Source organism: Platalea leucorodia, assembly GCF_965183815.1.
Source record: "Platalea leucorodia genome assembly, chromosome: 15".
Lineage (NCBI taxonomy): Eukaryota > Metazoa > Chordata > Aves > Pelecaniformes > Threskiornithidae > Platalea > Platalea leucorodia.
Genome location: NC_138837.1, coordinates 6,498,923 through 6,524,025, shown reverse-complemented (window position 1 = coordinate 6,524,025; position 25,103 = coordinate 6,498,923). Strand labels below are relative to the sequence as shown.

The following is a 25,103-nucleotide window of genomic DNA, read 5'->3' as shown; positions in this document are numbered from 1 at the left end:
CAGCCCCATTTGGGGCTGGGGAAACCCGGCCCCTCTCCCCCCCCCCCCATCCCTCCCCACGGAGCGCAGCCACTTACACTTGTTGATAGAAGCACTTAAAGCAGGGCTGGGGGGCTGATGTGGACGGGGTAAGGGGGGGCAAAGCGGGTCTCCCTCCCTCTCTGTCCCCGTCCCCCCCCTTTTCCGCGGCTTGGCTGCCGGCGGTGCTCGGCCCCTGGCAGGGGGGCAGGTCGCCGTGCCGGGGGGGGGGCGAGGGGCCGCCCCGCTCGGCTCCGAGCAGGGGCGTTTGTTTGAACAGCTCCAGAGCAAAGAGCAGGGGAAGAAAGTTTGGGCTGGGAGCGTGGTTTTTTCCCCAGACGTCAGCACAAGGCGGAACAGGGGCTGGGGAGGGAGCCGGACTCACAGGGGAGCCGTGATTTTTTTCCCCTTTTTTTTAATAATTATTATTATTATATTGTTTTCTCTTTTTTTTTGTTTTTTTGTTTTGTTTTTTTTTTTTCTTTTGGGGGGTGGGGAAGGGGAAGGGGGCCGGGGAGCGGCCCGGCACCTCGGGGTGGGCTGCGGGCTGGGGGTGGGAGCCATGGACTCGGCGCCAGCCTTCGCCATGGACAAGCCGTTCGCCCCCGGCGCCGTGCGCGGCCCGGAGCCGCCCGAAAACCCTCAAAGCCGGAAAAACTTCAGCGTCAGCCACCTCCTCGACCTGGAGGAGGTAGCTGCCGGGATGAACGGGACCCCCCCGGCCGGCCCCCCGCCCGCCGGTGGCGGCAAGGCCATGCCGGAGCCGTCGGGAGGCAGCAGCGGCAGCGAGGCAGCGCCCCAGGACGGTGAGTCCCGCCGCCCCGGGATGGGTGTCCCCCCCCTGGTTTGGGGCAGCCTCGGGGATGGGGTGTCCCCGCCGTCCGTCCCCCCTCCGCCCCGGGCCGGGCTGCGGAGCCGGCGACCCGTGAGCAGCGGCGGGCACCGGGGACAAAGGGGGTCGGTGTCCCCCCGCGGAGGGGTGGGGGGGGCCGGGGGGGCGGGTGGAGGCGAGGGGTGACCCCCGTCGGGGCGAGCTGCGGGGCTGCCGACACCGCGACGGCTGGGGCAGAGGGACATCGCACCGGGGGGACAGGGACATCGCACCGGCGGAGAGGGACCCCGCACCGGGGACGGGGGACACAGGGACCCCGCACCGAGGGGAGCGACCCCGCACCGGCTGCCTCCCCGCCGCCACCGGAGGTGCCGGGTACGGGACGGTGCCGGGCAGCCGGTGCGTCCCGGGGCTGCGCGGCCGGCGGGGTCCCCCCTTCCCCCGGGGCTCCCCGCCTCGGTGTCCGGGCCCGGGGAGCGGAGGCGGCCCGGCGGGGCCACGGGGACCGGGACGCAGCGGGTCCGCTCCCGGCCACCGCGGCTCCGGGCCGGTAGCACCGGCAGCACCGGGCCGGCGGGGACAGAGCCGGGGCTGGGAGAGGGGACGGGGACCGACCCGGGACCCGGCTTCGTGGCGCTCGGTCCTGGCAGAAGGCGCGTTTTTAACGGGACAACCCCGCCTGCCCGCGGGCTCCGCGGCTGCCGCCCGCTCCGCTCCGCCGGCCCCCGCGCATCCCGGCTCCGGTGCCCGAGGCGGGGGCGAGGAGGATTCGCCCCTTCCCTGCGGCAAAGCCCCGGGCCGGGGGCACCCGACAGCCCGCAGAGCCCCCCCGGAGCCGGGTGTCCCCTCGGGCGCAGGGGCGGTGGAGGGGAGCGGGGATGGAGAAGGAGAGGGGAGCAGAGCGCGGGGTGGGGGCGCAGCCCCGCCACCTCCCCACAGCCCGGGCTGTGGTGCCCACCCCGAGGGGACCCTGGGGGTGGCATCCCCCAAACCTGCCCCCCGGCTGGCTTTTGGTACCCTGGGCTTGTTTTCTGCGGCTCCCGGAGCGCAGCCCTGGGGGGCTGACGGCCCGGATCGGTGCCTGGCCAGGGGTGCACAGCCCACCCGGCAAGCTGTGCCGGTGAAGGGGGCTCAGCCCACCCCGGGGGCTGCCCAGACCTGTGGTGAGGGGCTTCCAGTGGGACCCCCCCGCACACAGGGTGCTCCCTCTGTCCCCTCCCGTGGCTCCCGCATTGCGTGCAGGTCTGAAGCATCTTTCTCCCACCCACATCTCACTCCCTGCACGATCTCCTTCCTCCATGGAGAACCCCCCTGCGTCCCCAACCTGCCCCTGCTCGGGATGCTGAGGGCTGGGTGAGGCTGGGCGCTGCTTTCTGGGATGGTATCTGGTATTTTCGACGTTATTTTCCATCCTCCCTCCCCTTCCCTTGGGTTTTGTTTGTACTTCTCGCGTTGCCTTTGGGACTGCGGGGAGGTTTTTGCCCGTTGATGGGTCCATACAGGGGGACAGTATGCCACGTGGGATCAACGCTGCTTTGGGAAACCTGGCCCGGCCTGCAGCAGCCCTCTCGTCTCACAGGGCTATTTGCAAAACAGCAGAGAAACTACCACCCTGCTGAGCTCCTGCACCCCAAAGAGGCTCAGTGGGGACCGGGGGTGATGCAAATACCAGAGAGAGAGGCAAGGGTGCTGGCTGATCCCCACAAGCCCATTTTTCACCCTAAAAGCCCATTCCTCCTGGGATAGGGGCCTGGCGAGGTTTGGCCCGCTGATCCAAGCACCGCTGGAGGACAGGAGATATTTCCCATTAGCACCTGTTTTGGTGAGGTTGCAGGGATGAAGACACTGTCAGCACCTGGGATGTTCCAACAACCCATCCAGGAGTGGAAGCATTTCTCCCCCTGATCCCACCTGGAAAGAGAAATACCTGAGTGATGGGAGCTGAGAGCAGCGAGCAAGAAGAGAACAAGGAAACAGAGGAGAAAAACCGTGTGCAGGCAAAGATCGACCTGTGACACCCGTTACCCGCCGCCACTGGGATGCAATTTCCTAAATCAAGATGGGGAGACTCTAACTACCAGGCAAACGCCCTGCCTTTGCGAGCATCAGCCTTTTGCTACACATCTGCGATGCTTTTGGCATCAGCGTGATGACAGCAGAGGAACTTTTACTGGTAACGTTATCTTTTATTGGCATCCTAAAGTAAAACAGCCTCTCAGTGTTTTCTCTCATCTTCCTCTTCACTATAGTGGGGTTTTTCCACCAGACGCAAGCTTGGAGCCCCACAGGTCGGTGGCAGCAGTTTACGATCAATGCAGACGGACCCTGATACCCGAGGGTCTCTCCGCAGGATGCGGCTCTGCGTGCCGGCCGGGAAGCCGTTATCAGAGTCACCGTGCCGGTGGGCCGGAGGAAGAGCAGCCCTCTCGCTGCAGGCAGCCCCTCCGCCGGGCAGGGCTCGCCGTCGTCCAAGGGGCCGCGCTGGCAGAGCTGGCGCAGGGATGCTGTAGGCAGCCCCAGGCTGTGCTCAGCAGACTGCGACCTCGACGAAACCCTCTGCCCTTCCCCAGGCGGCCACAGCAGGAGGAGGCTTCTGTTCCCGAGGCTGGCAGAGCCAGAGAAACTCAGGACAGGGTTTTATTCTTTGCAGAGGGGGATTCAACCCCTTCCTGCCCTCACCCACCACCCCCGTCCCCCCGACCTCCCCGCTGGGGAGGGTGGCTGGGGGCAGCCCCACATCCAGGGCCCTGGGCACATCTCTGCTCCAGGAGCAGCCCCTCCGTTAGCCGCTGCCTGCATCCCTTGCAGGGCTGGCACATCCCTTCCCGCTGGCACCAAGGACCGGAGCCGTCCCCACCTCCCTCTCCAGCCAAGGGGGCTGCTCAGCCCCTGCCCTGGCCCCGGCCCCATACTGGCCCTGAGGGCACCCAGCGCATCCTCTCGGGTACAAATATCTGTGCAACACATTGCTCTCATGGCACCCAAAAATTAAGAGGCAGAAATCCCACAAGCCAGGCAAGAGCGAGGAAACGCCAACAGGGTGGTGAAGTCTCATCCCCATCCCCATCCTCATCTTCATCTTCCCCCAGAGCGGTGCAGCAGCCTCCCATCGAAAACCTTCCGCACAACTTCTGAGGTCTTGAAAGCTTGTTCACCTCCTTTCATTAGACTAACAAATAATGTGTAACGCGAAACATCTGTTAACAACAGCCCTTAATGTTCTCAAGATGATAAAGCAGGAGGGTAATTTTAGCCAGCAGGCCTTGACTGATGGCTTTTCAAACAATGAACTTACTTTTGGTGCCGCCTGGGGATGGGAGAGGGAGTCGGGCGCTGGCTCCGGCAGCCGCTTCGGGGCTGAAAACTCAGAAAGAGCCACTTTTGTCGTGGCTGGGCTCGGAGGAAGGGCTGCGGCCCCTCGGAGGGGATCCTCCGGTGCGAGGCAGGCACGCATTGCCCGTTCGGCTGCAGCCGGTGGGACTGGGTGATGGGGTGGGGAGATGTGGTGGCCCCTGGGCACCCTGTTTGCAGAGCAGCTCCTGGGGCCCCTTCCTCACCCCTGGGGCGGCCGGGACCCTCCGACCCGCGCTGGGGCTGTGCGGATGCTCAGCAGAGCAGTGATGAAATGAGAGGAGAGGAGAGACTGCATCCAAGGGGGCAGGGGGGATTAAGATGATGTTACAGCAAATTGGGTTTAATTACATAAACAAGGGCAGTTGAAAAGGGAGAAGAGGGGCAGGGACCTGGTAATGGAGTGGAAAAGGGGAAGGGGCTTGCTTTTGGGGTCAGGCGTTAGCTGATTGCCCCAAGCAGCCCTGAGCTGCTCCCAGGGCTCAGGCACCTTCTCCAAGGCAGAGCCATCCCGGCCGATGTCCCCACGGTGGCCCAGCCCAGGGGCAGTGCCGGTCCTGGCTCACAGGACACATTTTGGCTGCACTTCTCTGCCTTCCCAAATGGCACTCGTCCCCACTGGCTGGGGGGCCATGGCTCAGGAACAGCTCGGCCCCTCGGGCTGCGCAGACAGGAGTCAGCCCTGTAACGTAACGCTGCTGGAAAAGGGCCGGGATGTGCCCACGGGGATCTGCCTTCCCTGGGACATCCATGCACGTACGTGGCTCAGCTGCAATTAAACCCAGCGTCATTAATTCGTGGCTGACCCCCTGTGCCTGGCTCAGGGCAATACAGACCCTGGGGCCAGCAGGATAGGGCCACGGGCATGGGAGCGAGCCAGGGTCCCCCTGCCCCGTAACCCCAGACCCATCAGACCCCTCTCTCCAGCACCCATCTGCTTTCCATGGCCCCCAAACTGCTGGAAATCCCCCGAGCCTGCTGGGGGGCTTTCTGTGGTTTCTGGGTGACCGCTCAGGGAGGGATGGGGGTGTCGGGACCCTGACTCAGCCCGCACAGCGGGAAGAGGCTTTGAGAAGTGTCTGATGGATGTGGCTGCAGCTCTCCAAGGAGAGGCTCTCGTGCTTTTGTCCCCTGAAGGAGGGGACAGCAGGGGTCCTGGCTGCTTGGGGTGGCACCACGACCTGCTTGCCCCAGCCTGGATGGGGTTGGGATGCACTGGGGTGGGACACGACTTGCTGGCAGGCAGCAAGGCTGGGGCAAGGGGTTTACAGCACCCATGGTCCCTCACGGCTCCCCAGAACAGCATCAGCTGAGGGTGCCTGGGCAGAGGATCCCCCGTCCATGGCATCTTCCCAGGTTGGCAAACCTCCTGCAGGGCCTTTGGTGGGGACGGTCCCTGCATGGCAGAGCTGGGAACGGTGGCATCCACAGCCCGGGGGCAGGCGAGCCGTCTCGGTCCTTGTAAGGCCAGCGCAGCCAGGCTGGGTGGCACCGGGACAGGAGCCATCCTTGCATGGCCATGACTCTCAGAGACCGGACATCACCTTCACTGTCCCCAGCCTGGGGACATTTCCCCCCCTGGAGGGCTTTGAGGGCTGCAGACCCCAAGACAAGGGGTTTTTCTCCATGCAGGGACAGTACCCAGGGGAGGGGACAGCACAGCCGGGCCTTGTGCCCAAGACCAGCACTTGTCTAGTGCCCGATGCTGGCAGGTCCCCGGTGCAGCATCCATCAGGACGTATTGAGCAAGCGCCAATTAATCCAGGCAGGAGCTCCCCGCCTCAGCCCGCCTCCCGGCCCTCCACATTCGTTTGCGCTTAGCGTGAGGCTGGCGACAGGCGAGGGATGGATGGGGAGCTTGACGTGTCCCAGCTCGCCCAGACGGTTTCCAGCCGCTCGCAGGGAGCCCAGTGTATCCCAGTCAGGAAAAAGAGGGCTATGGGGAGGGACCTGCCCTGCATCCCCCCAGGCTGCTGCATGGGACAGGGGACAGCCCCAACCTGCAGCGTGACCTCTCCAGCCAGGCTTCCCATCCCTAACTGGGACCCCCCCTCCCCATGGCTCTCACCCTGTGTCACTGCCACAGGACCCACTGTCCTGCACGTGGGCTGCCTGGGGGTCCCCTGTCCCATGGACGGGGGGGAAACTGGTTCCCCAGATCTCACCCACGTGAAGAACCACAGGGTGGGTGGGAGCGATGCTTTTCCCACGGCGCGGGCAGGACGAGAGGCTGAGTTAGGTCACAGCCTTGCCAAAACCAGCCAGAGCAGCACAAACCACTGCCAGGTGCAGGCAGGGAGGGACCCTGGGGTGGGGGTCGTGGCTGGGACACCCCAGGTCTAATGGGGTTTCTGGCATGGGGCCCACCCTGGTACCACTGCTCTGTGCTTCCCTGTCCCCTCCAGCCCCGAAGGGCGACACCCGCTCACCATCCCGCTCCTCCCTGCGCGCTGGGTGGATGCTCTGTGCCCTGGAGTGCTGTCAGGCTCTTACTGACTGGTGCCACCTGGGCTCCAATTTGGGGAAAATTTGCCCCTAAATGGGCTGAACACCCCCACCTGGGCTCTGGGCTCCCCCCAGCCCAGCTCGGGGGGCTCTGGGTTGGAGCGGGGGCTTTTGCAGCCCCGGGAAGCAGCCCTACTCGCTCAGAGCCCTCTCCAGGGGCGCAGGGAAATACATACCAGCACGTTTTTCTGCAGCGTTTGCAGGGCTCTGCAGGGTCCCCGCACACACTCGCATCTGCGCCGGGGGAGCCGCTGCCAGAGGGAAAAGAGAAAAAACCCCAAACCAGGGCCTGGGGAGATGGGTCCCCCCTTGCTGCGGGAGCCCGAGAGCCAGAGCAGCCTTGGCTGGGCCAGGAAGGCAGGAAAAACACTTTCTACCCCCCAGTTCTCTTTGCTGGGATTTTTCTCCCCTCAGCGCTCCCAGTAAGCCAGGTTTTCAGAGGGCACCGCCGTGGGGGATGCTGGTTCCCACCCCACTTTCCAGCGGTGAAAGGGCACAGGAGCGCGGTGGGGCAGAACTGCAAAAGCCACTGCTCAACACGGTCTGGAGGGGACAGCGGGGGGGTCCCATGTGCAGTGGGGACACGGGGCTCTGCCTCATTCCCTTGGGATCCCCAGCAGCAGCTCCAAACGCCCCGTGGCACAGCCATGCCCAGCCCAGGAGGGTGCCGGGGTGCAGGGACACCTTGCCTGTCCCCCCCCGGGCTATTATGTCTAACTCGACCAGGAACAGCTCAGTGCAAGACTATTTCCCCTCTCCTTTTGGGCTGTTATTTCAGGGAACAGGGCTGATTCACAGGAAAAATATGAAATTTCGACTCCACGCAGCCAAGATGGGTGAATTTCAACGAATCAGCATTTTAAGAGAGCCTGGGCGTGTGTCTGTAGCTGGGAGGCTGATGAAATGATTTGGGGCTTTGAGGCTGCCTCGTTAGAAAACCTTCTTCTCTCCCAGGGAGTGGGGCTCATCACCCCTTCTCCCGGGGCTGATCTCCTCCGGCCACAGGGAATTATCCCCCCAGAGCTGTAAAATCATTGAGCCGAAGGGATGAGGTTTGAAGGAGGATGGGACTCGGGTGCTTTGGGGCTGGTAGAGGCTTGGTGTCCCCAGGCTGGCACCTCGTCCCCTCCCTGCAGCACAAGCAGCAGCTGGAAGGAGTTATCCTCCCAGGATGGGATCCTGAGCCACGGGACAGGCTCAGAGCATCCTTTAAAGTGCTGGGGCAGGGGGTTGTGGCCAGGCTGAACTGGGACCGGGCAAGGATTTAGATCAAGGTTAATGCAAATCATTTTTTTTCCTGGCTGGAAAAAGCAACTGGGAAGAGGGTGAAAGCGCGGTGGGCAGAGGCAGCCATCCCCTGCTTGGTCACGGTGCCTGCGTGGGGACAGTGATGCCAGCCGGGTCAGGGAGGATGGGGAAAACAACCCCTCCTGGTGAGGAAGGACTGATTTGTGATTTCAAGGTGGTTTTCTGACGCCTGTTTGCCAGCACTGCCACGGCACTGCAGAACTGGGTTTTTTTCCACTGGACGCTCCCAAATTTCCAAGAATTAAAAAAAAAAATCCCACCCTCACCCTTGAGGCATTCCCAACATTCGCGTTCACCCGAGGGACGCGTGGCTGCGGGTGAAGTTTTCCAGCCTTCCCACGGCGTAACGAAACGCCCCGTCGGTGCTCAGCATCCCTTGCTGGACAATTCCCTGCCCTGTGCTTCCCCTGGGATAACAGCACCAGCACCAGCACTGGGATGTGCCGGGGGCATCGCTGGGGGCGTGGGGGGGGGGTCTGGCACCCATCGCAGGGCAGCCCCTTGCCCATGGGCAGCCCGTGCCGGCGGCTCCGGCTGCGGATCCCCTAGCAGGGAGTTGTGGGGTAAATGGGATGCTGATGTTGGAGGGATTGGGGGAAATTGTCCCAGCCTGGGGGGGAGTGGCACCCTTTTGGGGACATTAGGGGGACAGAGTCCCCTTTGCCACCCACCTCCTGTGCAGCTCTGCTGGGGACTGCCCCATCCGTGCATGCTGCCGGGGTGTAAAACAGGAGCTCGGGGGGCTGCAGGCGTCAATTGAACGGGAGGCGTAACGAGGCCGCGACGCTGCTCCTTCACCCTGGGGCTGGGGGGCGAACGGCCCCCGGGAGCCGGGGCAGGACCGGGGGTGCAGCTCAGGTCCTGGGGGGACGCCGGGCGGGCTGGGAGCCTTCAGAGAGCGGCAGCGCCAGCCGCCGGCCCCCTCCCCTTCCCTCCTCATCCCCCTTTGGAGTGCATATAATAAAGCAGCTTTTCAGCTGCGGCTGCAGTGATAGATCAGGAAGAATTGTATGAGTCTATTAAAGTCTGTGTGTCTCTGAATGGAGACTGTGGCTAAGCCAGGCGCCAGGCTCGCGCATTGAACCAGATGTGGAGAGGCGCCATCCTTTCCAGCCACTGAATCTGAGAGGCTGCAGGCTTCACACGCAAGGAAACTGGAGTGCACATGGCAGGGGAGCCGGGGGAGCGCCGGGGAGCACATGGCAGCGCTGGCGAGAGCGGGGCGCTGGGGAGGGGGCAGAGCCCGGGTGCTGAGCCTGGGGGGCTGGGGGGGAGCAGCCCAGGTACAGAGCTGGAGCAGAGGTGGTGGTGCAGCAGGGCGTGCTGCCCCAGGCTGTGGGCTGCACCCCGAGTCGTGCAGGGCATTGGAGGGGGGTTACGTTGCACCCCAAGATGTACAGGGCATTGCAATTTGTGTATGGGGGGGGTTGCATTGCACCCCGAGTCTTGCCGGGGGACTGCGTTGTACCACAGGTCATGCAGCACATTGCTTGGGTGGGGATTGCATTGCACCCCAAGCTGTACAGGGCAAGGCAATGTGCGTATGGGGGGTCGTACTGCACCCCAAGCTGTACAGGGCATTGCAGTGTGCGTGTGGGTTGCATTATACCCTTAGTTGTGCGGGGGGGGGGTGTGTGCGTTGTACCCCTGTTCATGCAGCGAGTTGGTTGGGTGGGGATTACATTGCACCCCAAATTGTACAGGGCATTGCAGGGGGAGGGAGTGTTGCATTGTACCCTGAGTCATGCCAGGGAATTGTGTTGTACCCCAGGTCATGCAGAGCATTGCTGGGGGGTGGGGTGGGATTGCACCCTGAGCTGTGCAGAGCATTGCAGCAAGGGCAGGGATATTGCATTGCAGCCCCTTTGTGCAGGAAATTAATGGGGGGTGGACCACACCGCATCCCAGCTCACACGGGGCAGTGACGGGGGAGGCTTGCATTGCACCCCAAGCTCGACGGTGCACTGCCGTGTGTGTGTGGGGGGTTGCATTGCACCCTGAGCCACGCAGGGCATTGCAGGGGCTGGGGGGGTGTTGCATTGCTGCAGGGGTGCATTGGGGTAGGAGTAGCAGTGATGCTGCAGGGGAGCACACGGGGGACCCCGCAGACAGGGCTGGGCAGCTGGTGGGGAGCCAGGAGCCTGGTCCGGCAGCAGCACGGCCGAGGAGGGCACAGAATGGGGTAACGGGCAGGGGCAGCTCCTATCTCCAAACCCACCGATGCTGCAGGGCTGCTCCTGCCTCTGCCCGCAGCACCCTGATATGGGTCCAGGAGAGGGAAAGAGAGAAGGAAGGGAGAGGGGGGAGAGGGAAGGACGAAAAAGGAAGGACAGAAGGAGAGCAGGAAAGACAGAAGGATGCCATCCTGCCAGGGACGGCTATGGCTGGCAGCTCTGGGGGCTGGTTGCCCCGTGAACTGGGATCCCACATCCCCAGCAAAGGTGCAAAGCATCCATGGGGTGCTGTGGAGGGGACACGGGTGACATGGGGACGGCCACTGGCGCGGTGCTGCTCAGGGCCGTGCTGGGCTCGGCTCGGGCTGGGGCGGCCGCCACGCTCCTTCCTCACCGATTTCACTTTCTTGGCTGGGCCGGCCACATGGCTGTAATTTGGGGGTTGTAAATACCTCAGGGGAATTTTTAAATTAAAAAAATAACTGTTTTCATTTAAATTAAAAGACACTGAAGCATTTCTATTAGTATTAGAGGTTTATAAAACTTAAAACAAATGTCAAAACTAAACTACCAGGCACCGTCCACTTTGCGAAGCCCTTTGCATGCTCAGCACGACCCGGTTACCCATCAGGGGTTAAGTTTTAATGAGATTTGTATGAGAGTGCCCAGAGGTCCCCAACCTGCACCCCGGGACCCCAAACACTGGTGCCAGTGTCCCCCCCACTTTACTCCTGGCTGGGTTTTGGGGCCTCAGCCAGTCCGGTGCCGGGGTTGGGGTCCCCAGTGCAGCAAAATGGTGCTTAGGCTCCCCAGGGACCTGGAAGGGATGAAGGCTTGGGGTGACGAGGGCGAGGGTCTCAGCGCCTCCGGGATCTGCAGAAGCGGGACCTCGATGCAGCTGCCCCCACCCTGGCATCTCCGAGGTGTCCCCTGGCGTCCTCCCCACGGCTGGCACCTGCCTCCAGCCCCCTGCCTGCTGTCCCCGCTGTCCCCACGGTCCCTGCCGTCCCTGCCGTCCCCACCATCCCTGCCGTCCCTGTGCACGGCTCTGCTTTAACCTGGAAACAGTTAACCGGGCTGGGTTTAAAAAAAAAAAAAAAAAAGAAAAAAGATACGAGCCACTTATTAAAATGAATGTTTTACAATAAATTTGGCGAGAGGCCACCGACCTCAAATGAAAACCAGACCGGAGGACAGCGATGCTGCTCACTGGCGAGGGTTTCCGGGACGTCTGTGTGTGCATGTGCCCACGAGGGTCCTCCTCGGAGCGGCGGTGGGATGGGGTCCTGGCCAGGGGCTCGCACCCATCCTGCACCCCAGCCAAACGTGCCGGTGTTCCCTGGCCAGGGACGCCAGCCGGTGGTCGCGGGATGGGCTCTCGGCAGGTGCTGGTGCTCGCTGATAAAATGGGCGCTCGGTGGCATCTTGGCCTGGGTGTGAAAAACGCCCAATGGGCTGCAAAAAAGACAGGGAAGTCGGGTCGGTGGAGGGAGGCGGCAGGAGGGGACACTGAGGGGGCTCCTGCTGTTCCCCGTGGTCCCTGCCCGTCCTCTTCCCTCCCCCTTGGCCGTGACCCTGATGCAATGGGGTCTGTGCTTTAACCTGGCGGGCTGGTGTTGGGTTTCAGTGCCAGATGCCGTCGAGGCTGGCTTGCTATGGGCTTTTGCTTATTAAATTTCAAGAAACCACTTTTTGGGGGGCTGGGGGCAGGGAGAGAAAGGCTGGGATCTCCATGCCAGGGGTCCCTGGCCGGGAGCCAGCCCTCTACACGGCGTTCCTGCTATGCAGCCCTGGCTGATTAGTTTTATTTTTTAAACACCATGCAAAAGTCTCAGCGAGCTCTCAACACCGTGATGGTCCGAGGCACCCGCCATCCCGTCCCCTTCCCAACCCCCTGAGGAAAACCACTTTGCAGTTAAAGCTGAGTTTTTGGTGGAGCTTTGCAAGCGCAGGCGGGTGCTGCTCTCAGGGCCAGCGTTTACACAAGTCTCATTAGTGTTAATTAATTACACATGCCCCGTGCCCTGCTGGGAAACCGTGTAACCTGTTATGTCAGGCGGCCGCGTGTGAGCGATGTTGGCACCTCTGCGGCTGCATCATGGATGCACCAAACGGTGCCTAAAACATTTGTGGGATGGGGAGAGAAGCAGCATCCGCCATGCTCAGCCCCGACACAGGACAGTGGGGTCCGTCCATCCCGGCGTCACCCGTTCTGGCATTGTCCATCCCGGCATCCCCCTCACCGATGGCTGTGGGCAGCCACCGTGGCTGTCCCCTCTGCCCGGATCCCCTCGCTGCAGTGCCCAGGACTGACCCAAACCCCAGCATTCTGGCAGCGGGGCTCACGCCCGCCGTTTCCCCGCGCCACAGAAGCCTGTTCACACATCTGTTAACTGTCACCGGCGCTGCCACTCTCCGCGCTCAGCTATTTTAATGCACGGCGTAAACGATGCTGGCAAAGCAGGGCATCTGTGTCCTGGGAGGGTGCCGGGGGGCTTCGTCCCCAGGGGCATCTGGGGGTGCTACAGCGGTGCGAGGCACAGGACAGGCGCTGGTCTCGTCCCACCACAAAAAGTTCTCCTGGCCGGGAGATGAAAGCAACCCCCCCCAGTGAATGAGTCCTCGCCGGGGAGGCTCCCGGCTGCCGGCGGCTGGGGGAGAGCCAGTGCCTTTTGTTGGTCCCCAGGCCTCCACCGTGGGGGCTGGCAGATTTGCGGGAGAACAAAATTAAAATTCCTGATCCCCCATCGGTCGGTGCTGCTCTGTACTTGGCCCGGCTCGTCACTTCAAACCCACCGCGGTGCCTTTTCCCGAGGCGCTTGGCTGTGCCGTGAGGGCTTCGGCTCACCCAGCCGAGCAGCTCCTGCCACCCCTGGCCCTGTGGCCACGAGCATCTGCCCGAGGAGCCCTTTGGTCTGACACAGCCTCCTGGAGCATCCCTGGGCAAAGCCGGGAGCTGCAGCACAACACATACCACATCCCTGTATCTATCCTGTCTCCCCTTCTCCCTCTTTGGCATTTGCAGGGGACATCCAGACCGGCACCATCACGGATGAGTTTTTGGAGGCTCGGCGTGGCCCCAGCCCCATCTAGGCAAAGGGGGACCCCAGAGGGGAGTGACCCTCCTTGAGCCGTGTGTTCCCCCACCGTGAGCAGGGAAGATGCCAGACCCTGGCCAGACCCCGACCGTGCAAAGCCGGGGCGCCCGGTGGTGACTGCCGCAGTGCCACCGTCCCCAACAAACTCACGCAGACAATGGACCTTTCCCGGCAGACTTTTCTCCTTGCCCTGCCATCCCTCGGGGTGAAACCCGGGGTATCCGGGGGGGGGAGCAGCACCCCGGCTCGTCCCCCGCTTGGATCCTCTGCGGCTCCATCCCTATGGAGACCTGACACAATGGAGGCGATGGCGGTGCTGGAGCCGGGACAGCCCATTGTGTCAGGCTGCGGTTGCAGCCTCCTCCAAGCACACGGGATGCTCTTGGCAGCTCCTGAAAGCCCTTCGCCAGGCTGGGGTCACCCGCCGCCCCGTGCGGGCACAGCCCCGGGAGGGAATTTTTCGCTTGCAGATCACCAAGCCCATGGGATGTGCTTGGCGCCCTGGGTCCTGGGCTGGATGCCCTGGGTTGGTGCCACCCGTCAGCGGGTGCAGCCAGGCAGTCTGAGCCCTGCGGCCCTGCACAATGGCCCCAGCCCCGGCTCCCAGGGCGCACAGGAGCCAGGCGGCTGGGAAAGCGCAGCGAAAGGCTTCGCCGAGCCCTGCGCCGTGTGCCAATGCCGTTGCCTGGCTTTAAAGGCTGTTTCTGGAGCAGTTGTTTAAGGGGGTGTTGATAGCACCAGGCTCTGTGGTCTGGATCCTGCCACAGGGTTGGAGCTGGGGCCAGGCTGCTGGGGTCCGTGCTGGAGCCGGAGAGCCCGGCAGCAGGGTCTGTCCACGTCCCCTTCTCCATAGGTCTGTCCACGGGCCGGTGGTTCCCACCCCAGGTAAAAGGCGGGTCACAGCACCATCTCCCCCAGCCGCCCAGGAGAGCAGGGGGGGAATTTCTCAGGCTGCTCAGCCCTCTCCCACTGGGGCTTCATGGCCAAAGATGTTCCCCAGCCTCTTCCTGAGGCTTGACAGCATCCCACCGACCCTGCCTCCTCCTTCAGGGAACGTGGCTGCAATTAATCCATTAAACACTTCCGCTGACGCAAGCGCCGGCCGTGCCAAAACACCGTTCCCGGGCTCCGGCCCCAGCTGGGCGAGCACCGCCCTGGGCTGCGCACGAGCCCCCAGCCGGGGCAGGAGCCTTTGGTGTGGCTGGAAGGGTTGCGAAGAGTTCGGGGAGGGCTGAGCATGTCAAAGCCTTGGGGCTTTACCTGCGGCAGATGACTGCAGCCCCATGGATTGTACCAGCTTTCAGCTTTCAGAGCATCCTCTCTAAATCACAGAGCATGACTTGGCCAGCCAGGTCCTCACCTGGCTTCTCCAGCATCTGATTCCCCTCTCTTCATCCCCTTCTTCCTTCATCCCCTTCATCCCCTTCTTCCTTCATCCCCTTCATCCCCTCTCTCCCTCCCCTCCTCGCTGTGACACCTCCTGATCTTGTCCCTCTTGTGTGCTTGGGTTTTGCAGCAGATAAATCACCGCCGCCCTTGCTGGAGAGCTGGCTTTGAATCTGCTCACGGTTCTCACTGTGAATTCGGTGGCTGCTGCTGGGCTGGGACCATCCCTAAGAGAGGCAGCATCCCACAACGTGGGGCTCCTCCTTTCCAGGTTCCTTCTGGTCCCCAAACCCAGCTAAGCATCACGTTCCCACCGTTTGCTGCACTGAAGATGAGGATGACCTGATAAAAGGCTGCGGTGCCACAGTTGGGTTGCAAGCACAGGTTGGACACATTCCCACTGGGATGCAGGGATGCTGCCAGCTCGGCCGGCTCTCCAGGACCTTCCCAGCTTGCTCAGGCTTTCGGTCAGACATGCCATGATGGGTGCTCAGACACCACACACCATCCCTGGCATCGCCACCGAGCAGCAATTGCAGCTTGTAGGGGTGCAAGGGGAAAAGCCTCCCGGGCTCGGGGGTGTGCATGGAGCATCCCTGGGGTCGCAGCACCGCCGGGCAGGATCCTCCCAAAAATCAGGTGTTCGCATGGCTGGGGGCAGCGAACCGCGGCGCTGGGTGGTTTCTGGCTGGTGCAGCGGCAGCTCTATAACCATAAAACAGTCTGCTGCTGCCTGTCAGTGAGCGCAGGCTAAGGCCCTCCCGGGACAGCCTTGGCCTCTTTCTTGGTCCAGGCTTTTGCTGCTCTTTTTTAACAGAGACACTTTTCCCCCAGCAAAACTGGCAGCCTGTAAAAACGTGTCAGCGTTTCAGTTTTTTCACAATTAATGAGGTGAAACATCCTCGGAAACATTTTGCTGTAATGTTTCTCCAGTAGCTGAGACTTGCCCCTCTCTTAAATTTTTCATGTACGCCACTTGAGCCGAGAAAGTTTCCTTCGGACTCAGCACATTTGGACCCCCCCGGCTTCAATCCCCTCCCCAGAGCCTCTGGCATTCCCGGGGTCTTTGCAAGGCTGGGGCTGGGCTGGAGGGGGAGCAGGGAGTGGCGGTGGGTAGGGATGAGGAGGTCGGAGCCCGTTCCTGGCAGCGCGGGAGCCCAGGAAGGGGATAGCAGCCCCCGTTCCCCAGGGATACCCCGTCCCTGTGCCCATCAGTTGTTCCCGGGATGGGTTTGGACCTCGCAGCATCGTGCTAAGCAAAGCCGGGACTGGCACCCTGTGGGCAGGGGTTGGTGGCCCCAAGGGGCTTCTCCCCCAAGGAGCAGGATGAAACCACCCAGAAAATGGAGTTATGCCGATATAGTTTTGCCTCTGAGCTGTGACGCCGTGTTGCTCCCGTGCACCCAGGCTGGGCTCACTGGTGGGTGCAGGAAAGGCACCGCGGTTGGGCGACCCAGCACACATGGAGGGGCAGCTTCCCGGCTGCTTCTCAGCCCGCTGGGCTTCCCGAGATGATCTGGGGAGATTAAAGACCTGTAGCGGCGTAGGCAGCTCCCACCATCGCTTCTGAAACAAACCCTGTGCCGCCTGCGCCCGCGAGCGGGGACAAGCCCCCAGCTGCCCTTTGGCCTGTAGAGCATCCCTCCTGCCAGCCCTCCTCGCCGCAAAGCCCCAGGGTGGGCAGGTAAAACCCCGCCGGGGGCTCCCAGGCTGTCCCCAACCGCGTCCCAAGACAGGGCAGTGCTGGCAGTGGCTGCTGGAAAGGGGGTTCAGCTGCGCTCGGCTGCCCATGCACCCCCAAATCACCCCCCGGCTTTGGGTGTCTCAGCTGAACGTTATGGGATAAAAAGGAGCCAGAGCAGGCGGACACCATGGAGGGGCAATTCCCAAACCCGAGAGCTTTGCTCCGGCGCTGCTCACCGCGATCCGAAGGGAAACGCTTCCTCCCCATCGCATGATTTAGAGGAACAAGTTAAACAATTACACATGAAACTTTGGCGGACGTCATCGCCGGAGCTCTCCCCGCTTCCCCGGAGTATATAAAGGGATGAAGGGAGTCCACATGTTTACCGAGAAAGACCATGGGAGAAACGAAAGACATTGTTTTTCCAAAGGATTTCTTGGCTGTAAAAGGCCTCCACCACCCTGCGGCTTCCCTGATGAAGGCCCAGCGTTAATTTGTTAAATCCACATCAAGTGCCCGGAGAACCCGTTGTTTATTTTTGCTAATTCAGCCGGCCGAGATCAAATTGGGGTTTTATTTGTTAAGGATAAACCTTAATTAATAAAAGTTATTTATTTGGTTAGAGCCGGCTGCAGCCTGAGGGTCAGATATGCCACGATCATTATTTCAAGTAAAACAAACCCAAAATGTCTCTCAACAGTTTGAAAAACGTAGAAACTTAGAGGGCTGAATTTATTTGTCTTAGGAAGAATTTACAGCTAATTCCCTCCAGGCTATTTCAACCCTTAAATTATACCCAAGAAGAAAAAAGGGGAAAAAAATGCCATTCCAGGCAGAGAAGGGAAGTAAATGGTACAGCAGATTTGATCATTTGGCTGGGGGGGGTTTGAAAAATTTAAAGCTTAAAAGGTCTTTGGCAAACTGCTCGCAAATAAATGGAACGCGTGAAATAATTTAACGGCAGAAAACTCTTCAGGGCTCCGGGGTCTGTGGCGCAATGGAAAATGAAACACGTCGGAGGAGATGTAGCCTGGGTTTTTTGCAGGAGAAGGGTTGAACTCGCTCCCTCTTGGCACGGCCCCCAGAAAAGCCCCATATTTGCACCCCAAAGCCAAGTGGCAGAGCTGGAGCCAGCAAACCCCGTCCCAGGGCGTAGCGGTGCACGCAGGGGGTTTTGCAGCGTCATCCGGGGAGAAACAGACTTGCAGTCGGCCGAGGTGACCATCCCGGGTCATGGGGACGGCGGTGGGTGAACACCGTGCTCTGGGATGAGCATTTCGCAAAGAAACCCTCCAAACTGGGTGTCCAGAGGGGAGCTGCCTGCAGCGGGAGACTGAGCATGGGTGGCGATGGAGCCCACCGGCGAAAGCCATCCCGAGGGATGAGCTGCCTTGCCGGAGCATCCCTGCCCGGGGACATCGCGGTCCCTGGGGCTCAGGCATGTGAGCGGCTGGGATTTTAAATGCTGGTTAGGTCTGGATCACAGCTGCACAGAGGTCGTTCATCGCTCGCTAATGGAGGTCGTAAGTCAAAGCCAAAGCCTCGGTGGAAATCTAGTGAAAATTACCTCTTTACAGCACTCGGCGGCTGCTGCGCGGGAGGCTGGGGGCCCTGCCAGCGTGGGGCCCCCCTTGGCAAGCCCAGCGCCCAGGCTTCGGCAGCTGAAACCCGCCGAGTCCTTCCTATGGAAAACTAATGGAAGCACAGAGGGAAAAGGCAAGAGCCGGCAAAGTGGGCTTGGTCGGTGCTCAGCTGAACCAGCGCGGCTCTGGCCCGGCGGTGCTGGGGCCGCTGCCTTTGCAAATGGGGCAGGACCCGTTGCTGCCCGGTTTCTGGTGGCAAGGCGGCTCACCGGCACGGCGCGGTCCAGGCTTGCCAGCGTCGGTGCTCCTGCATGGAGAAGGGTTTGGGGGTGACTCCCAGCACCCCATGGCATCCATAGGGCAGAGCGCTGCCCCCTGGGCTGCCCGCAGCTCTGGGGCAGGCAGCATTGCCTGAGGTTGGGCATCGCGGAGAGGAGGCTGGAGGTTGCCCAGGCCGCATCCAGCACCCCAAAACTCATCCACATCACAAGCAAAAAGACTCGTGTCTTTTCTAACATGCTGGGCAATTAAAGGCTTTTTTTGTGAAGCACCCCGGGCCCATCCTGCTCTGCGCAAAGCCCCTGCGCCTCCCTTTCCCCCCATGTCATCTTTCGTTATTTGGTAACGTTATCCCCCCCGTTTTCCCCCTTCCCCTGCATTTTTTTCCCCTTTAGCGGAAATTGTAATCAGTGGAAGATAAATACGCCAACGGCGAGGGTGGCTGGGGGGGCGGCTCAGGGGCCCCCTCTGACCTCGGGGTGGGACAATCAAGCCGATGCCTCCAGCCATGTCCCAAACGAACCCCCAAATTATAACTGACAAAGGCAAGGGTTCGGCTTTCTCCGTAACCTCCCCGAGCACGGCTTTGCAGCAAAAGAAAGACGGCAGTGAGCTGGTTTTTAACTTTGTGCAATTACAAACTGTTATTGCTGGAAGCCCATCGGGGCAGGGAATTTCCAATTCCTCCATCAAGGTGTCAGTGAATCTGGTTAAATCCAATTCCCACAGCTCGGTGGCAGCGAGATGGCAAGGGGTCTTCAGGGGACCCAACCCACCCCCTTCCCCATTCCTTTTCCAATGCTGCAGAGTGCTTAGTGATGCTCATTTTTGGAAAGCTGATTTGGGGTTATTAAAGCATCTTTGATAGAAGCGATCCGGCCCGACTTTGCACGCTGTAAACCTGTCAGATGCACGCCGCCAGCAATTAGGGTGGCATTTATCTGGTCCCACAAGCCTGCGATGCCTGAGCTAATGGGGAAAAGATGTTGATCCATTACCAAGGCTCATCCTTGAGCGGAGCAGAAAACGCAGGCAGGCGCCCCGGGCGTGGAGCTGCCTCCCTGCGGTACGGAGATGGGGGGGAAAATGAACGTAGCAGAGAACTGAGCTGGAAAGCAAAGGTTTCTGTGGGGGATTGGGGAGCTCTGAGCTACACCGAGGTGCAGCGTTTTAGGGGAGGTGTGAGTAGGTGGGGAAGGGGTTTTGGCCACCAGCATCCTCCGAGAAGCTCCCTGGTGCATCCCACAGGGTTTTCTGGTGCAGGAGAAGGTCCCTCCATTCAAACCAGCAACAGGGGCTGAACAAAATGCCCCAACGCAGGCACGGCCCAGGGCTTGCAGCTCTCCAACCACCCAGGAACCGCCAGCGCCTGGACACATCCTGACCCAACTCCAGTCTTAAATCTCCATCCCAGCACGCCTGCCAGCCCGTACGGGAATCGCTCGGCACTGCCCAGCTCCCGCGGCTGTTTAGCTCTTGCCTCCATGGGTTTGGGGAGATAAAAAACAGCCTGAAATTGGGCCAGATCCTACAGAGCTAGTTTGAGAGTTAATTTAGGAAACCTTTCCTCCTCCTCCTTGCTTTCAGCCAAATTAGAGTGGGTGAGAGAAACCTTCACTTACGGAAAAGTCCTATAGCCAGATTTTAAATTGGGGACGAAACCAAAGGGGGTTTATAAATTTTATTTATACATTTACTAGGGCTCTGTTGAAATCATTGCCGGTTCGGTGGGGGGCAGTGGGTGCCCTTGGTGACGGCACTTTTTGAACCAAGCCCTGGTCTATAATTTCCCCAGAAGCCCTATGGGGCGGCCATAAACCCGCAAGGAAGCATCTCTCATCCTGTTACATCCTGTAGCTCCTTCCCAGCCCGATGGTTCCCATTTCGGTCCCAGGCTCCCAGAAAACTCAGGGACAACCATGACTGGACTTCATGTATTTTAATCCAGCGGCTCATTAGCTCGCTGAAGGAAAACAGGACCAAAAAAGGAGTTTAACTAAAAGGGGCAACTGGAAAGCAGAGACTGGCAGAACATTTGAAGCTGCAGGAACAAGGGCTGGAGGGAATCTGGAGAATTTTATTTGTGAGCCTTTAAACACGAACGGCGGCAAAGGGCAGCCTGCAGTTTCCTGGCCGGGGAAAGGGCCTCAAACCCACACGTATTTCGGGCACAGCGCCATCCATCATATCTTTGCCCAACCCACAAGGCCATGTCCCAAATACAAGAGCACGGGCCATTTCCAGCCCAAGGGATGGTCAACCAAGGTCCAAATGCACCTAGAACACAATAAAAGACCCAGAGACACGGCGGCGGCTGCAGCGAGATGGGGAACGGGGCCGGTGGTGGTGCCCAGGTCTCACCTCTGCATCCCTGCATCTCCTCCCAGCCCAACGCTTCATCCCATAATGGGTCAGGGTGTTGGAGGCACCCAGCGCTCCCAGGCCCTGACACCAGTCCACGCTACAGCAAAGTGCCAGAGAAGCCACCTGCTCTTTCCAGGACACCACTGCCAGCAATGGAAATAAATTTAACCCTTCCTTCCCTGCCACTTCCCCTTGCACGGCTCGCATTTGGCACCGGGATGCTGTTGGTGGCATCAGCCAGCAGCATGGTTTTCAGAGAAGGGTGCAAGGAAACTCTGCAGTAGCTCTAAGTTTGGACCCTGCTTTGGGCAGAAGGTGATTAGTCCCGGGGACAAGCTGCCAGCAGATATTGGAGTTTCTCTGGTCCTCATGGCTCATCTCAGGATGGGACAGCCCTTGAGAGTGGTATACTTGGGCACAAAGGGACCTTAGGGACTTGATGAAGAACATGTTGGTGGAGGTTTCATGGCTTGAATTATTCAGAATTAAGGTCCAAGAAGGTTTTTCTGGCCTTAAAGATCTTGGAACCCATAGTTTCCTCCTGCTCAACAGCTTGGTGGTGTCTTGAAGCGGGGGAGTTAATGTTCCTTCCAGTAGATTTTGTTACTTGCTCAAGTATGATCTGAAAATGCTACACATCTATTTAATAAGTATCAAGATAGCTTATTAACAAGTATTTATTTCTTGAGCATATTCAGGGAGCAGTAATTCCTGCCATCATGGCCTCTGCAATGATATAGAGCAGAAAACTCCAATATAACCCTGCTATGAATCAGAATGTCATAAAACTATTAACATTTCAAATAATTCCAAAATACTTTCCCACCAGTAGGTACAGATTGGATCCAGATGCTTTATTAACAGAAAGAATAATTAACCAGTACCTCCATAAGGAAGAACGACAGCGAGACGTGTTCCCCATGAAGCCTTTGCAGGCAGCTGACTGGGTATCTCAGAAAAAGACTTCATAAACTTGCCTAAACCTGATGATATTAGTGACAAAGAGGAGATTAATCTCAGCCTGGCTGAAAGCCCAAGATCAATACTGAGAAACCAAACTACACCCTCAGCTTCATGTTTCCATGAGCCAGCAAAGCCAGAAATAAACGCTGTGGAGGCTGAGCTCTGCGAGACATGGAGGCATTTGTTCCTAGCTCTGAAGACCAGGGTTGGATGAGCAGATGCTCGGCTGCAGTCCTGTGTCATCCTGGGGACATGCCACAGCTGGGGCCTTCAGGGGGTGCTGGAGGTGGGAGCTGAGACCCACATCTCAGAGATGTTTTGGTGCTGAATTTCCATTGCCGCCTATGAAAGCCTGACCTAAAACCTTAGCAAGAGCCAAGCCCAAGGGACCCTGTGGACGTGTCGCCGTTGCGGGGGGGGGCTGTGAGACGCAGTCTCAGCAGTTTGAGTCAAGTGGTGCCCCAGAATCCACTGAGACTGGTATTCAAAATCAGGTCTGGGTGGGTTTAGCTGGATGTGAAACCACCACAGGTCTTTGCAAATGTTAGGTTTAACCCTAAGCTCCAGTAGGTCCTAAAATAGGTTTTGATTCTCATGGAGACCACAAGGCTGCAGATATGCTGCTCCCCGCAGAGTCCCAGGCACCCGCAGGGAGCATGGCTGCTATGGAGCAGCGCAGGGCTCGAGCCCCGTATGGGGTCTATGGGGTCTCACATGGGTCCGGCTCTCATGTGGCCTCTTTTATGTTCTCCCCACAGGTGAGAGCCTGAGCCCAAGCCGTGGGGCGGCCAAGAGGAAGAAGAAGCAGAGGAGGAACCGCACCACCTTCAACAGCAGCCAGCTGCAGGCTCTGGAGAGGGTCTTTGAGAGGACGCACTACCCTGATGCCTTCGTGCGGGAGGAGCTGGCGAGAAGGGTCAACCTCAGCGAGGCGAGAGTCCAGGTGAGCAAAGGTTTGTGTGGGAGAAAACACCACCCTCTGCCTTGTCCCCAGGCGGGAGCAGGGACTGTCCCCTCTCTCGTTTCATCCTGCACAGGACCACGATCGGTAGGACGGATGCTTGGGACATCCCTGCTCGCACCGGGTTCCCGCTGACCACCTTCCCTCCCCACACAGGTCTGGTTTCAGAACCGAAGGGCCAAGTTTCGCCGTAACGAGAGGGCAATGCTGGCCAACAGATCGGCATCGCTCCTCAAATCCTACAGCCAAGAAGCAGCCATTGAGCAGCCCATGGCGCCGCGGCCCACCGCACTGACCCCAGAGTATCTCTCCTGGACCAGCACCTCCCCGTACAGGTAGGTGCAGGCACTGGAGGAGCTGGGGAGGAGGTGGCCATGGGACACGCTGCCTAGGGACTGCCCCACCGCCGCAGGAGTGCAGCCCTGTGCCGCTGCTGAGGACGTGGGGAGTTTTATGGGGCCAAAAGGAGCTCGTCTGGCTTTGCTTTGCGACCCGTTTCAGCCCCATCTGAGCACCCCCTGCCCGCCGCTGAGCAGGCTTCCCTGCCTCCATGCATTTTGGGGCTGGAGCTGGGGGCCCTGGTCCTCGCAAGGGATTCGCTTGGCCTCGTGCTGACCCTTCCCACATCTCGACACAGGAGGTGGCATGGGTCCCTTCTGGTTCCCAGCTCTCTGCATCCAGCCATCTCGTCCAAAAGCTCAAGGCAGGGCCTCCTGGTGCATAGTTTGAGGGGTTCCCACATGCATCCAGCCACACAAAAATGCTGAAGCCTTGACTGCCCTTGTGGGAGATGTCTAAGAGGGAACAACCAGTCTGGCCTGGGAAGCCAGCAGGACCACGTGGGGCGCAGGGACTCCTCCATGGGCCATGCCTCATTCCTCCCCTGCTCCCTCCCCGCAGCACTGTGCCCTCCTACAGCTCCAGCGGGACCGCGACACCCACCCAAGGGGTGAACATGGCCAACAGCATCGCCAGCCTGCGCCTCAAAGCCAAAGAGTTCAGCCTCCATCAGAACCAGGTGCCAACCGTGAACTGACCAGGGCAAAGCCCTCCCCATGGCCTCATCCAGGATACAGCGTGGAGCTCCTGTGCCGGTCCAGGACAAACTTGCCGCCTGCCCAACCCACATGCCACTCGTCCAACGTCTCAGCACCTCTCCTCTTCTCTTCTCTTCCCTTTTGAAGGTAGAGTCAGTCCCAGGCCAAAGTGGCACATAATTATAGCCACATATGGAGCAAACTTGGTTAGAAACTTGCTTTTCCGCACACCCTTATAATAAAGGCTATATATACACACATACCCCCCACGCGCTCTTCAAGGACAAACAGACTTGCCAAGGGAACAAGAATTTGCTTCCAAACATGGAAGGATCTTGGACTATTGGATTTGACCAATTTGGGTATCTTGCCCAGAGAGCCAAAGAGTTATTGGGTCTTCTCCTCCCGCAGGGACAGCATGCGGCGGTGGGAGGATCACGAGCCCCCCTTTCCACCGGGCTGCGACTCGCGGCGCTCAACCGCGCGCGCCGAAGCTGACCCGCGCGTTCGCCTCTTTGTGCATCCCCAGTTGCGGTGCTTGGGAGAGACTTTGGGAAGCCGACGGCTCGCCCCTGCCACGGCTGGTCCCAGCCAGTCCCCTGCGCCGCGCTGCCTGCCTTTAGGAGCTGCCTATGTCGATGGCATCAGGCTTGGTTCCTTCCCAGAGGGGCGAGGAGGGCTGGAGCATCTCGACAGGCTCACTCGGAGCCTGTGAGCTCTCCCACAAGCTTTGGGGAGCATTGCTGGTCCCCAAGCAGGCACTGCTGCCCTGCCTCGGCGGGTTTGCCAGCAATTCTGCAGAGCCCCAGGTCATTGAGCCGTCCCAGGGAAAGAGAAAATTGGAAAAAGCTGTTGGGTTTCAGCTGAGTAGGCGGCTCCCAGCGCTTCATGCCAACGGCAGAGCAGGCTTCGCCTTCCGGAGGCACAGCCTCCCCATCGGCAGCTCGCAGATGTGTGCGGGGGTCTGGGGCTGGCGACTCCGTGGGGGTGGGCTTTTTTGGTTTTGCAGAAAGGAAATGGTTTCCCCCTCATCGCACCCTGCCGTGCAGCCTAATGAGGTTGCAAGGTGGGACGTGCAGGGGGATGGACACAGGGTGGGCAACCTTGCCCCAAGCTTACGGCACCCCAGTCCTTCACCCGTGGGACTGAGCCACAGAGAGACGCACCCTCCACCTTCCCCTGCCAATACTGCAGCAATGAGAGACAAGCCAGAGCGATGGAGGTTTTACCCTGTGGTCAAAGCCCTCTGGAAGCCAGACCACCCTTTCCTCACCCACTGCAAAGAGCCACCGCCAAGCGCAGGGACACCACCAGCTCAGACGGGTGGTCTGGATGGAGAAGGCACCAGCTCTACTTCCCTAGAAGGGCTTAGCCCCGCTGGGGACTGTAGCAGTAACTCTGAGGACAAATACAGCAATTCCTAAGGTGCTTCCTCCAGATAGACATCCTCCAGTGTGTGACACCAAAGCTGAAAGTGTCCCAACTACACCACCCCAGTCCCCACCGCTCCCAGGAGCATCCTCTCCCTTTCTCACTGGGGCTCTCACTGCAGCCACACGT

General features: G+C 60.0%; 1 protein-coding gene across 1 annotated transcript; it reads left to right on the top strand.

Moving 5' to 3' along the window:
• Window positions 1-580: 580 nt before the first annotated feature.
• Window positions 581-23,542, top strand: PRRX2 (paired related homeobox 2; the record flags this gene model as incomplete). Its single annotated transcript, XM_082327510.1, has 4 exons — window positions 581-824; window positions 22,304-22,488; window positions 22,663-22,841; window positions 23,407-23,542. The coding sequence occupies 4 exons, from the start codon at window positions 581-583 to the stop codon at window positions 23,540-23,542; spliced, it is 744 nt and encodes a 247-aa protein (XP_082183636.1).
• Window positions 23,543-25,103: the final 1,561 nt, after the last annotated feature.